At 37.7% G+C, this 23,198-nt stretch overlaps 1 protein-coding gene across 1 annotated transcript; it reads left to right on the top strand.

Moving 5' to 3' along the window:
• The first annotated feature begins 325 nt into the window (after nucleotides 1-325).
• Nucleotides 326-22,898, top strand: LOC145776140 (uncharacterized). The gene is made up of 17 exons (XM_082587541.1): nucleotides 326-377; nucleotides 2,523-2,592; nucleotides 10,081-10,151; nucleotides 10,791-10,937; nucleotides 11,537-11,581; nucleotides 11,760-11,879; nucleotides 12,396-12,479; nucleotides 12,899-12,992; nucleotides 13,211-13,308; nucleotides 13,470-13,554; nucleotides 13,784-14,245; nucleotides 14,505-14,960; nucleotides 15,335-17,392; nucleotides 17,567-17,650; nucleotides 17,911-18,097; nucleotides 18,304-18,631; nucleotides 21,401-22,898. The coding sequence occupies exons 5-17, from the start codon at nucleotides 11,576-11,578 to the stop codon at nucleotides 21,641-21,643; spliced, it is 4,305 nt and encodes a 1,434-aa protein (XP_082443667.1). The 5' UTR covers nucleotides 326-377; nucleotides 2,523-2,592; nucleotides 10,081-10,151; nucleotides 10,791-10,937; nucleotides 11,537-11,575; the 3' UTR covers nucleotides 21,644-22,898.
• The last annotated feature ends 300 nt before the right edge of the window (nucleotides 22,899-23,198 follow it).

Genomic DNA, 23,198 nt, shown 5'->3' with positions numbered 1-23,198 from the left:
TCTCTAAGCTTGGGTATAACTAGTCAGTAATCATACCATTATCTGTTTTAGCAGGTTATATACATCTATGTTGTTGTAGTCCTATGTATTTTGTGCAGACCTAAAAGTTTATGCACATATTTTTTATGGTAATTACAAAGTTCATTAGGTGCATTGATGAGCAAGCTTATATCAATACCGGTACCTGAATCACAGTTCAACTAAGCTGTTTGTTACCATATCCATTTGCCACAAGCTCAGATGAAATAAAAACTTCAATGCTTGTACAAGGTAACTGAAACAAAATGGATTTCTTGTGTACACAAAAATTGGGAGATGATTTTGATGAAAGTTTTGTTTCTGATAAGGAGGAGAGGAAACAAGTTGGAACCCTTGTGGTAGGTTATAGTAAATGTTTGTAGATGTAACTATTATTTTAGGGACTCTTTGTTTATGGTCAATTGATTTTTGATCAATTAACACAAAAATAATCTTTTTTAGATGTAACAAGGAGTCAAATTGATATTTATTCTCATTTAGGAATTCAATATAAACATGCAGTGATAATGGTTATTGGTTACCATAGGGTAGCCATCTAACCGAAGACAATTATACTATTAAATGAATGAAGTATGCAAGCAAAATGATTGCCTTTCAAAGAGTGTTATTTGTTTAAGTAGGCTATATTGCGGTAGCATGTAGGATTAAAAAGGTTTAAAAAAAGATTTGAACACTTGAAACATACCGGTAGCTAACAAATGTAGGATAGTTTTTGTTTTGAACAGCTCTTGCAGTAGCATGTTACAATTGTAGCTTGCATTTTACTGTAATGTATGTATTGTTGTTGTCATTTCTTGTTCGTCATATTATATGGCTGTGTCCAATTCCTCAAATTAAGTAGGCTAGACCTATGTAGCAAGCTTTATGTGCGTCCTTACAATCATCGAACATTTGCCGCATAATCAATATGTCGTGGCCAGCGCCACACATCTTTGATCAAGACGAGTTGCTTAAGTTGGAGCATCCAGTGTTACGTTTCACAACAATAATTCAATTCACAATGTAATAGTTTGTATCACCACCACTATTAAGGTGTATACTTCACTGTATCTAGATAGCAGTATGACCATAGAGCAGTGAGTATATCAGTCAGGGTTGTCGGTATTTTATCCGACCCAAAAAACCCAGGTGGGTTTTTTGAAAAAACCCACTTGAAAAAACCTAAAAAAAACCATAAAAAAACCCAGAGCATCATATTTGTCCAGTTTTTATTAGAAAATTAAAAAAATGAACAAAAACATTACAAGACACTTAAAACAAACTTTAAATTAGGACTTAAGGATGTGATTGTGAAGTAAATTTCCAAGAATAAACTGAAAACGCAGTGGATATTGTATTATACAGTACACAAAAATCAAGTAATGCCACTTTGTGTATACTACAGTAAAACTCATTTAGAAGGCCTTATAGTTAAACTGGTGAAAGTACTACTCTACTGCAGTCTGTATATATGATGTGAAATGCAATTTAGGAGGCTATTTACCGATTACAGATTCTGGATTCTAATGCATGGCTGTTTCAGAGCATTTGCCTAAATGGCCATTGGCCACGCAATTGCTCATCCATTACTATATATAATATATAAATGATAAAAATATTTAAACATGATGGCATAAATGCTCCTTGCCTTCAAATCTAAAGCAAATGATGCAATAATGTGATTTCTACCACGGTAGCATCAACTTGGTATAGAAATCAGTGGATGATGCAACATCCAACTTGATCTTGAAATAATGGATGATGCAACATTCAAGCAACTAGTGCATTATTTTATTGAGTTATGCAAGCATGTACTGTGAGTGAAAGGCACTTCATTTGTAAAAAGTAGTTTTGAGGTGAAATAAGCATAAATCTACCTTTTTTTGCATCTTTTTTAAAAAAAACCAATAAAACCTGGGTTTTTTTTTAAAAAAAACCGGACGGGTCGGGCTTTTCTTAAAAAAACCCGGGTTTTTCTCAACCCTGATATCAGTATACTAGCATGCTTTAGTATGGATATGTTTTTAAGTTTGGTTTCTATCAACGCTCTGCAGTTCTGTTTTACATTCTATTAACGGTTTAATTTTTGGCGTCAGACCGGTCATCTCGTTTTTCTTTTGATGGTGTCAATTTATTTTCATACTGCAATAAACTGCTACGCAAGAGTATAGACATTATTCTCAGGTCATCCCCGCCACTATTGTGCTCTGGATGTTGCTGTTCTAGTTACATCTCTATATCGGTGGATTACTACAACTGTGCCGCTACACCTACTTGCATCTTTAGTTTGAAAGTGCTCCAATCCCACATGTACAGAAGGGCAATGGTGCTTGTAGCTTGTGATATCGTACCTTGTTTAGTAATTGTTTTACTTGTATGGCTGAATGTATGATATCATAACTGTTAAAGTGATAATTTTTTTTATATATATAATATGTTGCCTTTTCTACTTATTTTTCTGTTTGTGAATAAATTTCACTGATTACTTTAATGTAATTTTTCAGATTGAACAAAATGAAAAGCTGAATCTTTTATTATCTGAACACCCAGTTTTTGAAGGGGAAAATGTAGTAGGTATGGGATGTTCTGCAAAATAAAAACAAGTAGGCAAGGCTGCATAGCATGGTGACCTATATCCACCAGCCCTGTCAGTGTAAACTTTTCAAACTTGATTAGAGACTGGAATGTGCTGATTGTGCTCCTTTACTTTTGTACTGGAACTGTGGTTCTTAAACTAAGAGGCACGCCCCCCTCAGAGTGCATGAAGATTCTTCAAGGAGGAAATAAATAGGCCTACAGTAGCCTGTTACACTAGTAGAGAACAGGACATCCTGTCGTGACCGATCTATCGCTGGACAACTGACCATAGCCGATCTGCCGCCAGGACGGGTATGCTACTATTTGGTGAGTCCGATTCGGTGAGAGCCTTTTTCTGTGAGAGCCCTATTCGGTGATTTTTTTGAATTTTTTTTTGAAAATTACACAGGTTAACAAAATTTGAAAAAAAATTTTAATCGAGAATAGGAGTAACTTTTCTTAGACCACAATTTGCTGCTGATTTCAAATCTGGCGCTAGTTTCGCTCTAGCACATCAGGTTTTAAAGTTATTGGTCTGAAACTTTTTGACCAGAATCGTCAATATTGCGTTCAAATACCGATTTTGTCGCTACAATTTTCAAATTTAGATTAGCTTCAGAGAGCAGAGTGTTTCAGATTTGTGCATTGCTTAATTTGTTTAATTTGCTTAATTTGCTTGATTTGTGCATTATTTAGTTGCATATGTATGCATTGCATACTAGACACTAGAGTGCAAAAAATGCCTCTTAAACCTTGTCTGAGGTACTAAATACTTGAGCTAGCACAATACTGAAGTGTCAGGTTTTTAAGCTCCCTGTATTATATTACAAAAACACAAGAAAAACGTTCAGCATGATACCAAAGATAGTGTTTAAAATGTTGCAATGACACTTAGACATTGCTGCATTAAAATCGCTGGGCATAGGTGTACATGTTGGATCATCGCGATGCAGCATCCAGCAGTAATCACCCATCATCCTTTCGTTCCAGAACCCTTGATAGCGTGCTTTCATGCTTTGGATATCTTGGTGAAACCTTTCACCTTGTTCATCACTTACTGCACCAAGGTTCTCAGGGAAAAAGTCCAGGTGGGAATGAAGAAAATGAATCTTGAGGGACATGCGGCAGCCCATGTCATTGTAAGTTGAGAGCAACCTTTCAAGACCTTTTCTGAAGGAAGCAGCCTTGAAATTTCCCAAAAAGTCAAAGCATAACCATTTAAAGGATTGCCATGCTCGACATTCTGATGAAGTGAGTGATTTTTCAAAGTCAGTATCTTTTAAAACTTCTCGAATCTGTGGACCAATAAATATTCCTTCTTTAAGCTTTGCATGACTTAGTTTTGGAAATTTCTTACAGAGGTACAGAAAACCGTTTGAATTTGATTTGCCCATTGCTTTTACAAAATTCTTCATCAAGCCGAGTTTGATATGTAATGGCGGCAAAAGAATTTTGTCAGGATTAACTAGCGGGACATTTAGGACACTTTCTCATCCAGGATTGTAGGAGCTTCTTGTTGGCCAATCCTTTTTCTGGTAGTGCTCAGTAGTAGCGCGACTATCCCACAGACACAAGAAACAACAGTACTTTGTAAATCCCCCTTGCATCCCCATTAAGATTCCAATCATTTTCAGGTCTCTACAAATACTCCACTCATAATCCCTGTAATTAATAGCATTGAGAAGAATTTCGATGTTTTCATAAGATTCCTTTAGGTGCACCGATTGTGCTATGGGAATGGATGGCTTTTCATTTCCGTTATGTAAAAGAACAGCTTTCAGGCTTCTTTTCGAGAAATCAATGAAAACTCGCCACTCATGAGGATTGTGAACTTCTCCCAATTTGTGAAAAAGTTCTTCAATATCATGACAAAAGCACAGGGGCCATCAACTTTAAACAAAGCAGCGAGGTCTTTGTTTCGTTTTCCGTAATGGCTCACTGCAACACCTTCCTCAACCAGATTTTGCTCTTTTAATCTTGACGCAAGGATTTCTGACTTTTGCTTTGAAAGGCCAAGGTCTTTAATCAAATCATTGAGGTGCTCCTGGGAAAATAACTGTGGCCTGCCTTCTTCTTCTTCTTGATACTCAGAACTTGTTGATGAGAGTTTGCTTAATGAAGCGACGTCATCACCATCATTTTCAATGGAATCTAGGCCTCCATGTGGAGGTAAAGGTGGCGACATGGTTTCATCATGAGGAACTGGCCGGCGAGCAGATTCCAAGTTTGGATAAGTTATTTTGTCCCTTTGCTTGATTATGACGTATCATTGTTTTATTGTTTATATCATTGTTTTATTATGACGTCACACTTAATTTGCGAATAAAAAAACTGCTTTACTTGCCTGTAAATGTGGCATGTCTTCAAAATTTTAAAATTGGAATATCTAGAAAACATGATGTGCTAGGAAAAAAGTAAAGACATTTTTGAAATCATCGCACAAAATGCTTCTAGAATTAATCAATCACGAGCTCGATTAAAATTTGCTGTTGACCAGTGTTATCGGGTACCGTAGCCTAATTAAAACCCCTAACCCCAAACCCCCAAAAAACCCCAAAACTCCCAAAAAACCCAAAAAAAAACCCAAAACTTTTTGATCAGCATGAATTGGACATAACGCAATAAAATTAATATGAATTTTATGCAATTAATATAAATTGGTAAACAAAATTTACATTTTATTAAATTTAAAAAATAGCAAATGCTGATTGTTTTTCAATATCTTCGATTTAATTTCAGTAATGTGAAGGATGCTGCTGTTTACAACAAGAACCTGAAATTGTGACTTCGTCTTTGCTAGGGCAACACGCATGTCATCCTTTGCATCCACCCGGTTTCGACTCTTTGTTTTGATAGTTACCAATGATGAAAATCCTGACTCACATAAATACTAAATAGGCTATGTAATCGCGAAAGGAATTAAAGCAGCCATGGCTCTCTTTACCAAAAGAGGATATGCTTGTGTCTACAAACTTCACAAATCGCCAATACTTTTCGAGTTGAAGGACATTCTTAATGATTTCATTGCCCTTAGTGCAATAAACCCATCTTTTGCAAGGTCCTCATCACTGATATCACATCACATATATCCAAGGGTAACGTGCTGTATTTTTAATATCTTTGCGGCTAAGCAGTAATCTCTGAAAGAGATTTGCAATCCTTCCAAATGTCTGCACATGTCTGTGTACAGAGAAGATGGCAGAGCATTACAAACTACAGTTCCATTTCGAAGCATCAATTCTTCCAACTTTGAAAAATTAGAATAGTTGTTAGTCTCCAATGTCCTTTTCAACAGACATAACTTGTCCTGAAAAGTTTTAAGTTTTTCATTAGCATCCATAGTTGTAACGGCAGGGACTTGAGTAGAACGATTTACCTAGGTAAATCGTTTTATATTTTACCTTCATATGAGTAAAAACATCCGCCAAGTAAGCTAACCCTTGAGAATAAACTCTTCACTGTTAAACTGCTTTGAGGGTTCAATATTTCTGTCTCTTAGAAAAAAAGAAAAAGCGCTTCAAAACTTGTCCCCTTGACAGCCAGCGAACTTCTGTATGATAGAGGAGAACTTCATTTTCCGCTCCCATTTCTTGATATAACCTCTTGAATATTCGAAGGTTCAAAGCACAAGCTCTGATAAAATTAACGATTTTCACACTACCAGACAAAATTTATTTCAAACTTGTTGGGAGAGTTTTCGATGCTAATGCATGGCGATGTAAAAAACAATGAGTAACGATGACCTGAGGAAAATCATCTGCGTTGTTTGAACTTAATCTCTTTTTTTTTGGGAAAAATTTATTCCATTTTTAGAATTATTTTAAAAATATAAAACTTATTTCATTTTTGAAATTATACATTAAGATTTTTATTGGGCCTTCATGGACCCTCTAAAGCTAATCCGCAGACCCCTTGGGAGTCCGCAGACCCCAGTTTAACAACCCCTGGGATAGAGCAACAGTACTTGCACTGATAATGAAGACAGTTTAATTTTCGAAGCATTTGCTTTTATATCAGTATGATTACTTCTTTTCTTGGCGTTATCCTTTTTGCTCAAGTTGGCTAAATGTTTCTACTACTATGCTCCGAAACAACAAATCAGTTAATGAAATTCCTTTTTCAAACAACAAACAAAAGCCCATGCGAATCATACAGCTGAAGCTATCTAATGCAGAATTGAAGCATAAAATATTAAAAGCTTTGAGATGTTTTTTGTCTTTAATGCATGAGTGATTTTCAAATTGTTTTGCGGGCCGCACAAAATTCTTTAACGGGCCGCATGCGGCCCTCTGGCAACAGGTTCGTCACCTCTGCTTTAGACCAACACAGCCTCACACATTCACGTTTTGCAGTAGTCGCACTATATATACCTTAACAAGTCACCACAGAAAAATAATGTATCCTTTCCACTTATGGTGACGTCACAGCAGTGTTGCCGTTTTTATTTTCGCAATTGAATGAGTGCCAGATTCGCCGAAAGTCAACGAAAGTTTACCAGAGTGTAGCATAGTAGCCTGTTGGTATTTTTTACGATTTGCTGGTCAGGGAAATTTATTAGTGTCATCTTTTTGGTATCTTAAGGTAAATTTAGCGAATTTATTTACCTGTCAGGGGCACTTTAACGTTACGGGTGTCCACCGTTCCACTAGCCACTGGTCATAAACGTTCAACTAAATGTACAAACCACTTTAAAGGAGTGTTGGGATCGGAACGGGTTGACAGTGCGGTTATAAAGTTCATTTAATAGCACAACTCCAAACTCCACGAACGATAACCGAAACAAAAGTCATTTTGGAATGAGGTTACAAAAAGCTTTGTAAAGCTGGGTACACGTATATGTTTGATAACATACCGTATTACTCGATTGTAAACCGAGCTTTATAAACTTTTTGTTTCTCATTGTTTGTGCATTTAGATTCGGAGGCAGCTTAAATTTTTGATCAATATTAACTATTTTTCATCAATAAAACAATATTTAAAACATAAGCAATCAACTGGTATGAAAAGTTTTAAGATTGAACTGTTGCTGTTTCCTAAAAAGATCAACAAATGTTCAAAGTTCCAGTCAAACCAGCCACTGGCACATAGGCGTAGCCAGGGGGGGCGAAAGAGGCCATGGCCCCCCCCCCCCAAATTTTCAAAGTTTGGATTCCGAAGTTGAGCCCTTTGTTGAAAATATAATAAAATTTGTAGAAATTTATAACGTTTTCCAAAACATCTGGCTATTAACACCCCAAGGACTTGTTTTAGACACACAGAAAGACACCAATAAATTTTGCAAATCGTAAATCGCGCAAAGTTTACTCGATTTACGTTTCTTTTAACTAATTTGTGGAAGCAATTTCAGAATGGCTTACTCTGTTGGGTTTTTTTGTAGCTGAGTTTTTGGTGTTCTCTAATTTTAGCCGCAGATTTTACCCGTTCGTGTGTAAGAGCTACCTTTAATAAGTTAAAGCTGTTTATCTGCTAATAAATTTCATACAGATATTACCCTAAAAGTGTTTCCAGAAAGCGCTATAATCAATTACTTAAGTGTAATTTTGCATATTTTTTCCGGGGGAGCATGCCCCCGGACCCCCCTAGAATACGCGTGCCTTCGGCACGCTCTAACCCCTACCAGTTTCATATCTTCTCCTTGCTCAAGCCACCAGGATAGGCCACTGCACATCAGGTGGCGATGTCTTAAATCAAACACTTTGTCATTCTCTTCAATTCATCAAATATTTGGCCCCCCCCCAAATTTTTTCCCTGGCTACGCCACTGCACTGGCATGCTATGATAAGAAAGCGTTACCGTAATCGCATTAGTAAGGAAGTCGCATCAAGTCGTCTGGTTGTAAGATGTCATTGCGACAGGTAGGCCGTGGTCACTGGTCAGTTCCTGCAAGAGGTCGCTCGCGACAAGATGTCCTGTTCCCATGAATTAAGCTGCCGGCTTACAAAAAGCAGCCACATCCTTATTAATTGCAAGGTAAATTATATCGTGATCCACTTGATCTTTTGATTTATGTATGATAGTAAATAAATTTCAATGTTTAAAAATCGAATACATGTATGACATACATAGGCGCCGACTTTTCAAAAAACCTTGGGGGGTGCGAAAGGTGATGACGTCATAATCATAACGTTATTTCACTGAATTAAAATAGTCTTTGATCAAGCTTACTGTCTTGTTTATATTGGCACCGAGGTTGCAAACCGAATTTATTAGAACCACTGCTTGAAACGATTAGTTGTACGCATTCAGTATGCCTAGTCGTACAAAATTTGATATTGTCAGCTCGCCTATTCATTTTCTTTTCGTGCGAGTAAATAACAACGATCAAGACAGTGAAGTTATCGAAATAAAACGCAAAAAGTCATGATCTCAAGCAGAGTGGAAACCCGCTTTCAGTTTTATAAAGCTCTTTATGCTAATTAGTTACCTTCAAAGCGTCAACAACGGCGAAGTGCTTTCTCTTCTGTTTTTTATCGAAAGTCTTTATAGTCTTTTATCGAATACGGTAGTGCATGAGTGTATATTGATGAGTGTATGAGATGTATATATTTTCACATTATAGGCCTATACGCGTATACGGTATATCAATACAGTGCTTATTGATGCAAAACACGGATGACAGTTTTGAAAAATGCATTTTTTCTTTAAGGTGTATTCACGTAATTGTTCGTTGTGTCGTAGTTTCAACTCGATAAAGTTTGCTAAAATCGATTTCATGTTTGAAGTGACAAAAAATCTAACGGACGTTTGGATAACTCGTGAATTGAGAATAAACATTCAACCTCGCATTCGCTTTTTCGCTACAACGCGTTTTGACTTTGAAGATGCTCCTCACGCGCTGAAGATAAATAGTGTGTGACTGTCAGCGTGCGTGCCGTGCGCATCTCAATAGTAATTCACATTTCAGAGAAAGCCATGCGATTAGCTGTTTCTTTAAGTCCGTTTAAATGATCTTTTTCGCGAAGTATTTTATCTTTGAAACACCACTTGCAATAGGTTTTTTGTTGCCCCTCAACCATAAATTTATGGGGGGGCGCCACCCCCCGGCCCCCCCGGAAGTCGGCGCGTATGATGACATATGTATTTTGACTTTGATTTACTGTTAACTTAAACGAGAAAAGAAGGGCACACAGTTTTACAGGTAACGTCAATGGGGGCGCAGGCTAAAAAGTTTAAGAACCTCTGTACCAGAATATATGTATTTGCCTATACATTGGTATGTGATTGATGCTACTGTAGCAGTAGGCTATGTAGTATGTATGATTGTATAATGTATATATGCAGAAGATTTCCACTTAAACTTTTGAGTTCTTGCAAATTTATATTGTATCATACTTGTATTAAATTTTATATTAAATATTATTATTAAATATTTAATTTTATATGAACGGTGGATGTGTGCTTCTACAGTGTTGGTCTTCTGCATGTATGATAACGTTTTATTGTGCGATATTTTTTTAATAATATATTTTTTGATTGGGCAAACAGGTCGCCATGAAGACTGTGATATTTGCATACCCAATGGAGCGGCCTTAAGTAAGAAGCATGCTTGCATTGAGGTAAATGTTGATATAGCAACTAACATTGTCTTTGTATTATATATACGTTATAAAGTTCAACATTTGTGCATTTCTTACTACGTTCCACGTTCTTTTGGTCTTGATAATTGCAGCTCTGACCCGTAGCCGAAACTTTAGGTGTTGAGAATGTCTACGTTTTGCTTCGTGTTCTTCTTTGCATCTTGTTTTATTAGTAGACGCAATTTTGTTAATCAGTGACTGCAAAGACCTTCGTTTTTGGTTTTGAAAATTAACAATAATTATATATTTCATTTTTTCTGACTCGTAGTGAAGTTAAACATTTTTTGTGTTGTGTTATGACTGATATAATTGAATGATGCAAAACTAAATGTTGAATTGAATTGGATACTCGGTTGTATACGACTTAATAATAATGAAACTTTTGAAACACATCTATTTTGGAGTAAGCGTGAAGTTTGTGAGGTTGGCTTGCACACTGACACACACACCCGGTACATGACTTAATGCCGCGGTCCGAATGACGCAAACACGAATGACGCGAAACCTAGGCCGCAAGACACGAATGACACATTCTCGTCTGGCGGAACTGATGTGGTCCGATTTGTGAGCTTCGTCGAAAAACTATCGATATAGATGGTGTGAAATGTATATTCACAGGCTAATGGCGACTCTTCATATCTGTTTGATTGCGGAAGTTCAAATAAAACCAAACTTGGAAGCTTGCGTTTAAAGCCGGAAGTGCGCTACTGTTTGCAAGACGGAGACAACATAGTTTTTGCAAATATAAAATGTGTATTTCAAAAGGTAAGCATTGCTTGTTTGTTTAAATTTAGAGATTTAACTTTGAGTTTTGAAGAATTTGGTATTGTAAACTTATCAGTATATGCATGTTGTTTGCCGGCTGTTTATTATATTATAATTTATAAGGTACGATTTTTGCGTATTCGCACGTATACAATTTCTTGAGTTTGAACAACCTGTTTTAATACAAAGTCGTACCGTTTAAACGTAATATATTACATTGCAATGTAGTTTGAACTCTTGTTAAGGCTACTAGCGATGTGTGCAGTCATATTTGTGCATTTGTAAAATTAGCTAAGTTTGTATTATCAACATTTTTGTTAAGTTTTGTAAGTATATTGCAAGCATAGATCGTTCTTCCACCTTTGATGCCGGACGGTTTGGCTTATGGATGAAGTGGATGAGCACTTCCCTCAATTACAAACTCCAAATCAAAAACTACTTTAGCTTGTTTTTCATACTACCGGTATCATTTTTGTGACACAAACTTGGCATATGAACGACAGCAAAAATCCTGTTTTTAGTGTTTATTTTACTAATTATAATTATATACTACATTTGTATCTTATTGTTCTGCCTTATGAATTTATTTTTGCATTCAGTTCATTCGCCCAGTCAGTATCAACTCCTCCTTTGATGATATGTCGGTAAGTGTCATTTTTTTGCGTTTCTTCAAAAATTTGTTATAAAGATAGCTGTGTTGCAGTTTATAATTGTAAGTGGTGACTGGATTAACGCATATTGACGCCAGCGTGCAATATGACAATCAGAAAAACAGCATTGGCCATTCGTGAAATGAAATTAATTCTGTAAACTATTTTTCAGAATAAAAACGATGACGTATTAACTCCCAAGCAAGTGCGCTGTGCACAGCTGTTGGCCGTTGATACGCCTGAAGCCATGCAGGAACGAAGACCTACTCAACACGTAGACGTCGATGCGAACGTTAGTTTTTATCACCTCTAACTTTTAATTGTAGTTGTCCAAAGTTAGACTTATATACCTCGTCGACGACAAAACGTGCACTGTCCATTGATTGGAATGATTGGTCTAGATCTAGAGTCTAGACTAACTTTGGAAGAGGTGCATGCCTTGGACGCTGGGACCAAAAGCCCGCTGTTTTCCAGTAGCTTTTCGATGTAGTTTGAGGAAACATCGCCGATGCGGCGTGGTGATAAGATCGGCTTTGGGCCCCAGTCTCATACGCCGACAATGTTAATACAAGCAGTTTCCATCTAATCGTACAGATGCGCAGCCGAGTGCATTATCGTCCTCTGAATCCATACTTAAGCGCCGTTTTTTCTAAGATGTTTCGTACTACTTGACGGGGTATTGAACCCACATCCACAGATTTAGAAACGAATTTTATGTCCACTAGACCAAGTGAGCTAAAATTTGTTTAGTAATTTGGTGTTAGGTTGGAAAGGGTGTTTTGTTAAATATAATTTTTTTGGTTCGAAGGTTGTACCTGATTCCCTACCTACCAAAGAATCCACTGTTGAGTTAAACGGAACTAATGTGAACCTGTGCCCATTAACGGCCACTGTAAGTTTTAAAACTATTTCTTGATTTGATTTGTCAATACTAAAATAAATATTGATACGAGTCAAAAAAGTATAATTGTTAAAGGTCTGTGTATTTGGAAGTTGGAACTACCTAATATTAATACATTTTTAACGTGTTCCTAATTTTCTATCCTGAAAGTAGTATCACTTGCAAACGTTCATATATGAACTTTGTACGATGATGAAAAGCTTTGTTTAAATTACAAAAATATTTTGGAAATCACGTCCCCAAAATTGCGACTTCAGACGAAACGAGTGTCTTTTCTCTTTAGTATTGTTAAGAAAAGCTAACTTACAGCCTTACCTTACATGATTGTGTGCTTTCCCAGACTAACTGTGACATATAGCGTTCGAGATTAACGAACATTCTTATTAATCAAGTTTAATATTCACCACCAGCTTGTTAATGCATCGGATTGTGATCAAACACATGAAGAAGTTGAAAGTCTTTCGAATGAAGAAGTGACGATGGGTGGTCCGGATGTTGACACTGGTAGGGACCGTGGCTTTAACTCGACTTTTAGGCTTTGTCCTTTATAGCATTTCCACCTGCTTTAAACTATGAGCGAATTCATACTGTTTCCGTAATATTGATATTTTGTTTAAAGATACGTTATTTCGACAAGTGTCATTATCTTTTTGGTCCTTTCATTGTTCAACGTGAACTTTGGATTTTTTCTTCTCTAAATATAACTGCAATCATCTTTTCAGGCTTGGAAAGTTCATTATCCAGAAAAGTACAAAGATCTTGTGACAATAATGTTGACGGCATTTTCAGGAAAGTACCTCCCACAGAACAGAACTCTGAGGTGCGCACACTAAACTTTTTATACATGTATCTGCAATTTCGTTACTGCAAAAAAAGGTAATAAAATATGATCGACTGTCTCCATTTTAAATCTATAAAAAAGCTTAGCGAACAGTCAATAGGGGAGAAACTTTTTTTTCTAATTTCTTGTTTATATTTCAGAACGAACTGGCGTTATTTTGTTCTCAACAAGGTTCGGAAAATGTTGAAGACACAATGGCTGCATTAGAAACTCAAAGTTACTCATGTATGTTGAATATTGTTATTGAAATCTTATTGTTTTTCTAGCTTAAAAATGTAAAATCAAAGAAATCAAACCAATGATTGTTCTTGACTTCATTACAATAATATTACCCAGGCAGGTTGAAAATCTTGTGTTATCAGTCGCAAAAATGACGTTTTACTTATTATGCTATCTATTCTACAAAATGTGAAAAATAAATCTTGATTTTAATCTCGTTTTTACGATATTTCAGATTTTCCTTCAAACTCGCAACATGTTTCAAAAGAACCTAGCGACAACACTACCAGTACGCAAAGCGACTCTGATACTGATATTGAAGATGAGTATTCCATGCTTGCTAAGGCAGAGACGCAAGCATTCTCCTCAATCGCCGTTTCGATGAATACCGAAAGATCGGACAACCCAAATCCGAAGCAGGGTTCGGAGAAAGTCGTTGATCGAGTTTGTTCGCCGGAGAAGCCAAGCAATCAAATGATCCGAATGCCATCAAGGAATGCGTCAAAAACATCACTCGGACGAGTCAGCTTCGACGGAAACAAAATTAATGCCCAAGAAAACGACTCGAAGCAGATTTTCGTAGGTCTCTCAGACACAAGACCAAATATGGCCGCTATTGCAGAAGAGAAAGCAGAAGACTGCACCGCGACTATGCATGAAGATACCCTCTCTTTGCTTGAAACACAAGATTTTCAAGGTAGGCGTTACCTTTACGATAGCACTTCAACTATTCTCTAACAAGCACAAAAATGTTACTGATAATATTTTTCGTCCACTTTCTTTGAATGAGATTGATTTCTCAAAGTTTAGGAAAGGTAGTGGAACGCGAGGCCAGGTGCGTTATAATGATCATCATCATCTTACATTAAAATATCTGTCGTAGGCACCCATACGTTTGGCGTGTTGGCTATTCTTGTTATTGAATGATTCTCTTTCCGAATTGTATGTGGTTGCAGGCGACGTCGAATCGACCACGATGAGTTCCGAGCAGAAAATGAAGGAATGCACAGCAGATGAAAGCGATTCGGACACTGACGTTGATGAAGAATACTCAATGCTCACGACAACAACTGCTCATTCATTTCCTTGTGACAGTGGAAATATGAAGAAAAGTAGTTGCGATGACAACGAAACAGTTACAATTGCCCAAAAGTTGGAAAGCCTTAAAAAGTTAAATAAATCTCCTCTTTGCAAACCTTCGAACAATGAAAAATCGAATCAAGATGACAACCAAATACGAAATACAATCGTGCCAGAAAATCGTTCCGGATTTGAAGATGTTACAGAAAGAGAAGCATATTCTCATGGTCGCCCAATCTTGGAAGTTACGCCCGAGCAAAGAGATGACCAAACATCTTCGAATGATGCAGCGGAAGATACCTTATCCATGTTAGAAACTCAAAGCTTTTCAGGCAAGTCGTGTGTTACTTTTTTGTCGTATCCAGGGTTACTCCCGATAGTTGAACATTTCGATTACGTGAAGGGGAAGGCAAAGATGCCAATCTTTGTGTCCACCTTCAGGTATGCCTTTAAGTTTCTTGCAAAAGATAGAAACATGCTCTTGAGCGGTGTCGAACCGGTGTCCTTTTGATCATCGAAGCAGGACTCTCACCGCTCGGCAATGTAGCCGACACGTGTTGCTAGTTAGGCATTAGACAATAAGACATGTCACAAATGTATCGTTTTTACTTCGATACGTTAAAGTACGCTTGACAATTAAAGCTCGTTTAAGATTTTCAAACTTAACATTGTTTTTTTTTTTTTTTTTTTTTTTTTTTTTTTTTAGAACGTAATCATGTTCATGAGGTGGTGGCTGGAAAAGAGAGAGATGTTAAATCCGATTCTGATGAAGACAGTGAGTTTTGTGCGCTCGCTTTATTGGAAACGCAAGCTCTTCTGGCTGAATGTTCTCGAGTAGATAAAGAACCGCCTTGTTCGATTAATCGAGATTTGCATAAAAAATTTGTTGAAAACAAGAAAACTTCTGATGTCGGGAGCGGAGAAACAAAAAGAAGGAAAGTTGAAGAAAACATTGACATCCAAATTAAAGCAACATTGCTACCCTCGAACAACGACAAACCTGCAGATATAGAACAAAATAATGAAGAGACTTTTGCAGATAAAACTGACATCCACATTGAATCTACTGATATCTGCGTGCCTAAAAATACTGAGACAGATGCTTCGGCTCTTCAATCTGTTCAAAACACTGGATCTCTGGTGACAACCACTGATAATTCTATGACACGCGTCACAGTTTGCATCAATGACCAATCGGTGGCTGGCACGAGCGACCTTGATTGCGTCTCGAAATGTTCAAATGATGTGACCCCTTTGACGACTAAGTTGCTTATAAATCACGATGCTCTTGACTCAGCAAGTCCTATAACTAGAATTGAAACCAAGAACGCGAAGCGAGATCATATGGTTGGTGGTTCACTATCTACTGCAAGTGATATACAGGCACAGGATCCCTTCGTTGGTGAAATAAAACTTCTAGTGGATGATGTTAGTTTGCAAATCCAACGTTCAACTTCAAAAAAGAATGCGAATACTGTTTGTGACAATGCAGCAGGAATTGATCAATGTAAAACTCCTAACACGAAAAGTCTTTTTCCACTTGCACGCAACAATACCACTGAGAAAATTTCCAACTTTTCGCAACCCGACGAACATGGAACCTACAATAGTGATTTTATGGCGACTCAGGTATATGCTGTTGCCGAAGTCGCTGCTCAAAGCACTGGCTCAATGGTCTCCAGCCATACAGTTGCGGACACGAAAGCGCATAATCCTGTGGAAACTGACCCTGCACCAGCCAACAGCGAACATCATACAGCTTGTGGAAAGTTTGTCCAATCGCAAGTTAGTACGCTGAAGGCAAAACGTCAAATTCCAGCACCTGCTGTGACGGAGCCGTGTGATGTCATTGATCCACGTGACCTTATGCCGACGCAGTTGTACAGTACTTCTAACGTAACTACAGACAGCGATGTGACCAACACGCCTATTTATTTGACGGCTACTGATTGCGCGAGTTCATCCAAATATCCTTTTAAGTTGTCTGATTCGGAGATTGTTGATGAAGGCGTGATCAGTGATGACGACATCTTCAGTACAGCGGTTGAAAATTCCGAACCTGTCGCTGAAGAATACAACTCTCTGGCGACTCAGCCTTTCAAGGAAAACACTTCACAGTCAAATGCAAGTGTTGCCAATGCGCCCGATAGTTTACACAGGGATTGCATTCCTGCGCCTTTACAAACCTCTAGATGTGGAGATTCAAGTCCTACGAAAGAAGGGGGTGATATGGTAAATAATACAAGAGAAGAACGTATGACATCTGCTGTGCGTTGTTTACGAAAAAGAAGAATGCCAAGCAGATATCTCAGCACTAATGACAATGATGTTAATAAGTCGAAAAAGAAGAAAATAGTTGAAGCAGAATCAACCTCCCCGACGGGACAAGTTCCAAAGAAAAGAAAAGTCAGAAGATCTCCCAAAATTCAGAAAGTGCTAACCAACTCAACTGAGAATTTGTCTCCAACTTGTTCTTCTCGGGAAATGTCAACTTCTAAAGTGGAGAAACCTGACGGAAGAACTATTTCCTTGCCTCAGTCGCACAAAGCTAACACGAACCCAACAAACAAACAGCCGAAAACCAAAGTTACAAGATCTAAAGCGAAGACGTCACGAAAAGATAATGTTTCTGTCTTTGAACCGTCAACTGCATTGACGGAGGCTTTGAGCACAAATTCGGCTTCAACAATAAAATCTAAAATCACTACACCGTCCACTGCGCGAAAAAGTAGTCAAGTCGACAGCTTTCCATCAACTGTTGTGGGTAAGAAAAATTAACTTCCATGTATCTGTCTTAAGAAAACCTACGATACTGCAGAAGCTAGTCTTCACTTTCTTCAAGGTTTTATACCTTTAACGTTATGGGACATAGTTATAACCTGCTTGAGTCGATTTTGATAGTTGTATTTGGATTAAACGGTTCGCACATATTCGACAGAAAACAATGCCGCAACCGAAGGCGATGACGCTGCTCTGGTATCGTTACGACCTAGAAAGTGTAAACCAAAGGTTATGTTCACAGGTAAGTCATAATAGCTCAGACGATCGTACATTGTAAACTTTCTCGTGTCAACATAAGACGGGTATAGCGGCTCTGCGTGTGCTTCCAAATCAAGTGATACTTCAGAACGAAGATATTTGTCTGCCTTATTTAGAAGCCCATGTTGACTATCTTCACGCAATTACTCTTGTAGCCGACTGGACTACGGAAATGCAACATATAAAAATGTATCTTTTGCTGCATGTGCTTATGGACGCTTTTATTGAGCAATGTTGTTGTAGGAGTTGTCGATAAAATTGGTGAGAAGATGGTGAAAAATCTTGGCGGTCACATGACGGATGACGTGTTTGAGTGTACGCATCTGATCACGGACAAGATACGTCGAACCGTCAAGTTCCTTTGCGCCGTTGCTCGAGGGATTCACATTCTGAATCAGGAATGGCTGAGAGAATCGCAGCATCATAAAAGGTGAAACTGAATAGTCAGGCGAAGTTTTAAAGCGAAAAAAATATACGTACGAAAATCAAGATTTTTTCAGTACTATATAAACTTCACAGTGCATTTTATTATTTTAAATACCCAGTAGCCTGCACCTTTTAAAGAATAAGCTAACCTGGCAGTGATAAGTGCCATTTTCGCTGGTGATAATCGGTTTGAACTACATCTTTTTACAGATTTCTTTCTGAGGAAGATTTCGAATTAAACAATGCGTCTCTAAGCCAAGCCTCGTCATACTCTGCAGATGAAACAAACCTCGAAGAGTTGTTTGATTTTAATCTCGCCACAACCTTGAGCTTGGCAAGGTCGCGGCCTTCACCTCTTATGGAGAACATACGAATCCACGTAACAAAGAGCGTACTTCCTCCTCCGGAGCAAATGTATCAGATCGTCAGTTGTGCTGGAGGAGAATGTGTCCGGAAGATTCCACGTGGTGAAAAATTGAAATCAGTCATCGTTGTTTCGGCCGAAAAAGACAAGCGAAGTTGTGCTTCAGCTATTAAGGTATTTGTTGTTGTACCGGCAAGTTCTTAGTGTCTAACGCCGCAATGGCATAATTGTATGACCACCCCAGTAGCTCTCCCGTGATTTGTCACAACCTAATATCCGCCATTTTTAAGTTTTCGAGATAAACGACTTTTTGTGTTTAGAGCCGTAAAATTAACAAGGTAAAACACTCGAAGTTGACTTTTGGAAGGCTGGAGCGGACAACCAAACAAAATTTTTAAGAATGAAATTTGAGCCAGGTTTTTGTTTGTTTATTAAATAATAGCTTAATGGAGATCCTATCAACCTTGTTGAAAGACTGATCGAAGCCAGCGGATGCCAAACGATTTGGCCACACTGGCGGCGGAGACAGTTACAATAATAATATATTTGGTTTTGCCAGATAACTAGTTATAAAAAAGTATTAGGTTTGTATGATAAAACCTAATATATACTCTCGATATTGACTTTAACCGCCTTATTGACTTATTTAATGTTATATTTTTGTATGATAAAGCCTCATATAAACTAAATGTTGACTTTGACCACACTATGTTGGCTTTGTAAGCCTAAATCAAACCTAAAGTACTGGTAAGCCTCTGGATTTCTTCCAGAACTGTGTATCATTTCATCACTGTATGACTTTGCTGATATCACAAAAGCCTGCTAGGTTAAAGGCTATCGCTGACTCAAAATTAGTTGCTGGTAGCCTACTTAATAACCATGCCTTCATTTAAGGCAGAGGTGACGAACTTGCGGGCCGCATGCGGCCCGTCAAAGAGTTTTGTGAGGCCCGCAAAACGATTTGAGAATCGCTCATGCATTAAAGACAAAAGACATCTCAAAGCTGTTTTATGCATTCACTGGTACACCTTTCCTTTGCTATTTTCTTGCCTTAAACACCAACTTTCAAGGTTTAAAGTTAGAAAATAGGAAAGCTATAAAGCAAAGTTGTTAACACTATTCACCAACTTCACCTTGTATTTTTGGTCGATTCCAATCTATGGCGTCATAGAATTTTGACAAGCGCTAAGTTGTGTGGCCCGATAACTCATGTGTAATTGACAAAGTTGCCCGCGACCGCAAAAAGGTTCGTCACCCCTGATTTAAGGCTACCGTACTACATTGGCTGCACAGCATCTGGGACGGTTGATTAAAAATGACCAAACACACTGAGTAGCGCATTCCCGGGCCTCTGCTTTAAAATCTTAATAATCATAATGCAAGCTAAGTTATTTAGCGTACCGTAAAGTCCACTAAGCCATCAGTAAGCTACACCAGTAGGCTACAAAAAATCAAACTGATGGCGAGACGTAAATGATCAGTCTTTTAATAAAAAAAAAGCTAGTGTGTTGGGATGGACATTTTTAGGCTAGCCTACATAATTAAGCTTACTTAGTGCTTGACAACATTTTCGCACAATCTACTTTATCAAACGCTTTTAAATCCGCTTCATGCAACTCAAGAGATGTAAGATGTTGTGAAATAGCCTGCTGCAATTGCTTCTGAAATTATGGCTGTCACGTGACGATATCCTGTTACGTGATTGGAGTAGATGAATATGTTAGGTTTCAGAAAATTATTCTTGCACAGATTAGAATACGTTAGGTTTTACCCACCAATTATCTCGAAAACCATACTACATTAGGGCACAAATTTTTGTCAGGAGATGCATGAAGTCTTTAAACGTAGAAAAATGCAAAAAAGTCGTTTTCGACAAAATGGCGCATATTAGGTTTACCAAAATCACGGGAGAGCTGCCTAGTTCATATCTCCCCCCTTATTCCTTTTGGTCTTGATTTGATTTCAGGTTGTGTTTTACAAATGACATTAAGATTGCTACCGCTGGTGTTCTACCTTGCGTAAAGCAGTGAGAATATGTCGGGGTGAAAATGTTACAACATTTCAATCGTAATAATATGACGCTGCATCGATCGCTGACATGCTTTGCTCTCAACTATTTACAGTGTCAGTGCAGCCGTGCAGAGGCGCAACTGAGTGCATTATTACCCTCCATAATTTTGCTAAGTGCCAAGCAGGAATAAGATTCAGTATCACTTTTAAAAGGCTTTAGTATGACCCAAATGGACATCGAACCAATCCCTACTGATTCAGACGCGGACACTCCAACTGCTAAGCCGGTTTTAGAAAATAGTAATGTATTAGAAAATAGTATATGTAACAAAATTGGTAGAAAAATGAAAAGGTATCCTCGTTAAAATCACAGCTGTCGTAAACCGACGATAAACAAGCAATAGCTTAGCAATTGATCATTAGTTCCGTGCATGTTTGCAATGTCCATTTAAAACTTTAGCCAACGAGTAATTTAAAATTGAGTTCGTAAAAGAAGTGTTGCTACCACTTGGTTGATGGTTGATTTGACACTCCAGCCATAGACAAAACAATGTTTTCACTTACCGTGCTACGCTCGGGTTTGTGTCTGTTGTGGTCACAGTTTTTTTTATTAAGGTTTGGTTTGGGTGACCGCTAAGTAGTTTTAAGAGACCGCAAGTGTTTCATTTAAATACCAAAAAATAGCCATATTTGCTTAAGACATAGCGAGAAACAACTATTACTTTTCTACTGTAGTTGCAAGTCCAAATTTTGGGAAACCACTGAAGAAATTTGGGGAACCGTTTCGGTCTCCCAAAACACCTTAAAAAAAACACTGGTTGTGGATATTTACAATATTATATAAAAACAAACAGCAGTGCGATGCAGTCTTTTATGGGAAGGTTTTTCGAGATAGCAAAAACAGAACATTCTAAACGTGTATTTTTTTTCTAGGCCAACATTCCGATTGTGAGTAAGGAATACATTCTCACCGGAATATTACGACAAAAATTAGAAGTGGAAAATTTTCAGTTATTCGAAGCTGCCACACCAGACAAGAACAACTCGAATACGAAATGTAGAAAAAATGGCGTTAAAAAAACTAATGCAACTTCTAATGCACTGATTGCTGAAGAAAGTGTGTGCGACAGTTCGTCTGCGAACCGACGTAGTTTACGGAAGCGAAAAGCACGCTGAAGCTTGGAAAAAAGTGTGCTTGAACAACCTTACATTCCTCACTCTTCTTGCTTGATTGCTTTTAACATGCAATCATTCAACAACGTGTTCTTTGTGCGGTCGATTCTGAATCTCAAAACTGTTAAAGAGCGCTGCCTTTTTAGTTGTAGGCACGTGTACGTTTTGCAATGTCGTCACTTCGTTATTGTCACTGCCTTTGATTTCATTTGTTATGTTTTTTAAATTTAGATCCGAGTTATTGCGATCTACCTTTTAATTGGTTAATTATCGTTTTTCGAGATGATTCGACAGCATATTTAGACCCAACCAGCGAATTGGTCTTTGTTTACATTGATTTAAGGTCTGCAGACGCGGAATCAATGTAAAAAACTACTGATTTACTGGCTAGGTACATCCACGGTGGCGTTTTTAAACGATTTTGTTTGCTAGTTTGATGCAACACTATTTCACTGACATAGCCTGAGGAGCCTTGTGATGTTCTTTATAAAAATATTAATGTGGCACGCATGATCAGGCTACATTCGTTGTGTTTTTATGCCGCTTTGTGCTCTGAGCAGTGCCAAGCTTATAGTAGCCTATTGAAGAAATAATGTTCTTGCTTTCTTGCTATACTTATTTTAATAGTGGGGAGACTAAGCGTTTTGCAATACTATTTAACCCTCGTAAAGTTGTGAAGATGTTGGGTATTGACAGCCAGTGGCCTACCAATGACGGTTGTGGTCCAAGATATATTTGAAAGTTAGTTTGAAGTACCAGGCTAATATTTTCTCATTCAACTAGTGGCTTTTTTAAGAGGCATCCTACTTTGTGTGTTCCTTTTTTCTCTTTTTTTCTGTTTTTTTAAACGCCTTGTAATCTTGAGTTTTGGGATCTTTTTTTTGTGCCTAGATTATCCTCTGTAAGCGACCTTGTTTACAGCACCTTGTTGAAATCAGTCGTAGAAGAAAAGATACTATTTGATAAAAAAGGAGACAGCACTGTAGAATGTAGGGTAGGTTATAGTTATGTTTCGGAAGATATGACATTTCAGACGACTTTTATGACTTTTATTTGCAATTAGCTTTGACTAAGCGCATATTGTGGCTGGTATTTTCAAGTTCTTAAATCAATAAGATCTTTTGAAGGTAAGAGAACATCTAAAAGCTACAGAGAAATAATTAGAATTTTAAGTTTGATTTCTGTACGATACTTCTTACTTCCCAACCTTCGAGTGCACAATTCAAGAAAATCTCATCTCGGGTAGATTAGCGTTTCGTCAAACCCAGTATCCAGCGTTATATACAATTCATATATCTTGGCCACCAACTATCCGCGACCAACGATGGAAAGACTGCAGTGCAACACCGAATTGGCGTAGGCTGGGCAGCATTTGAAACGAACAAAAAGATTCTAACATCCAATAGACTCTCCATCAAACTGAAATCAAAAATTTTCAACACCTACGCTTTACCAGTCGTGCTGTACAGTCTAGAATGCGTAAATTGGACACCATCAACAATGAAAAAACTCACTACCTGCCAAAATAACATCATGAGAAGCATGACCAACAAAATAC

This window comes from Aplidium turbinatum, chromosome 8, assembly GCF_918807975.1.
Source record: "Aplidium turbinatum chromosome 8, kaAplTurb1.1, whole genome shotgun sequence".
Taxonomy (NCBI): domain Eukaryota; kingdom Metazoa; phylum Chordata; class Ascidiacea; order Aplousobranchia; family Polyclinidae; genus Aplidium; species Aplidium turbinatum.
This window is presented reverse-complemented; position numbering and strand designations above follow the sequence as displayed.

Excerpts from the sequence above, each read along its gene's own strand:
- LOC145776140 (XM_082587541.1), top strand. Across the intron at positions 12,480-12,898 it reads TGTGCCCATTAACGGCCACT|CTTGTTAATGCATCGGATTG; the intron begins GTAAGTTTTAAA and ends ATTCACCACCAG. Across the intron at positions 14,246-14,504 it reads TGAAACACAAGATTTTCAAG|GCGACGTCGAATCGACCACG; the intron begins GTAGGCGTTACC and ends ATGTGGTTGCAG.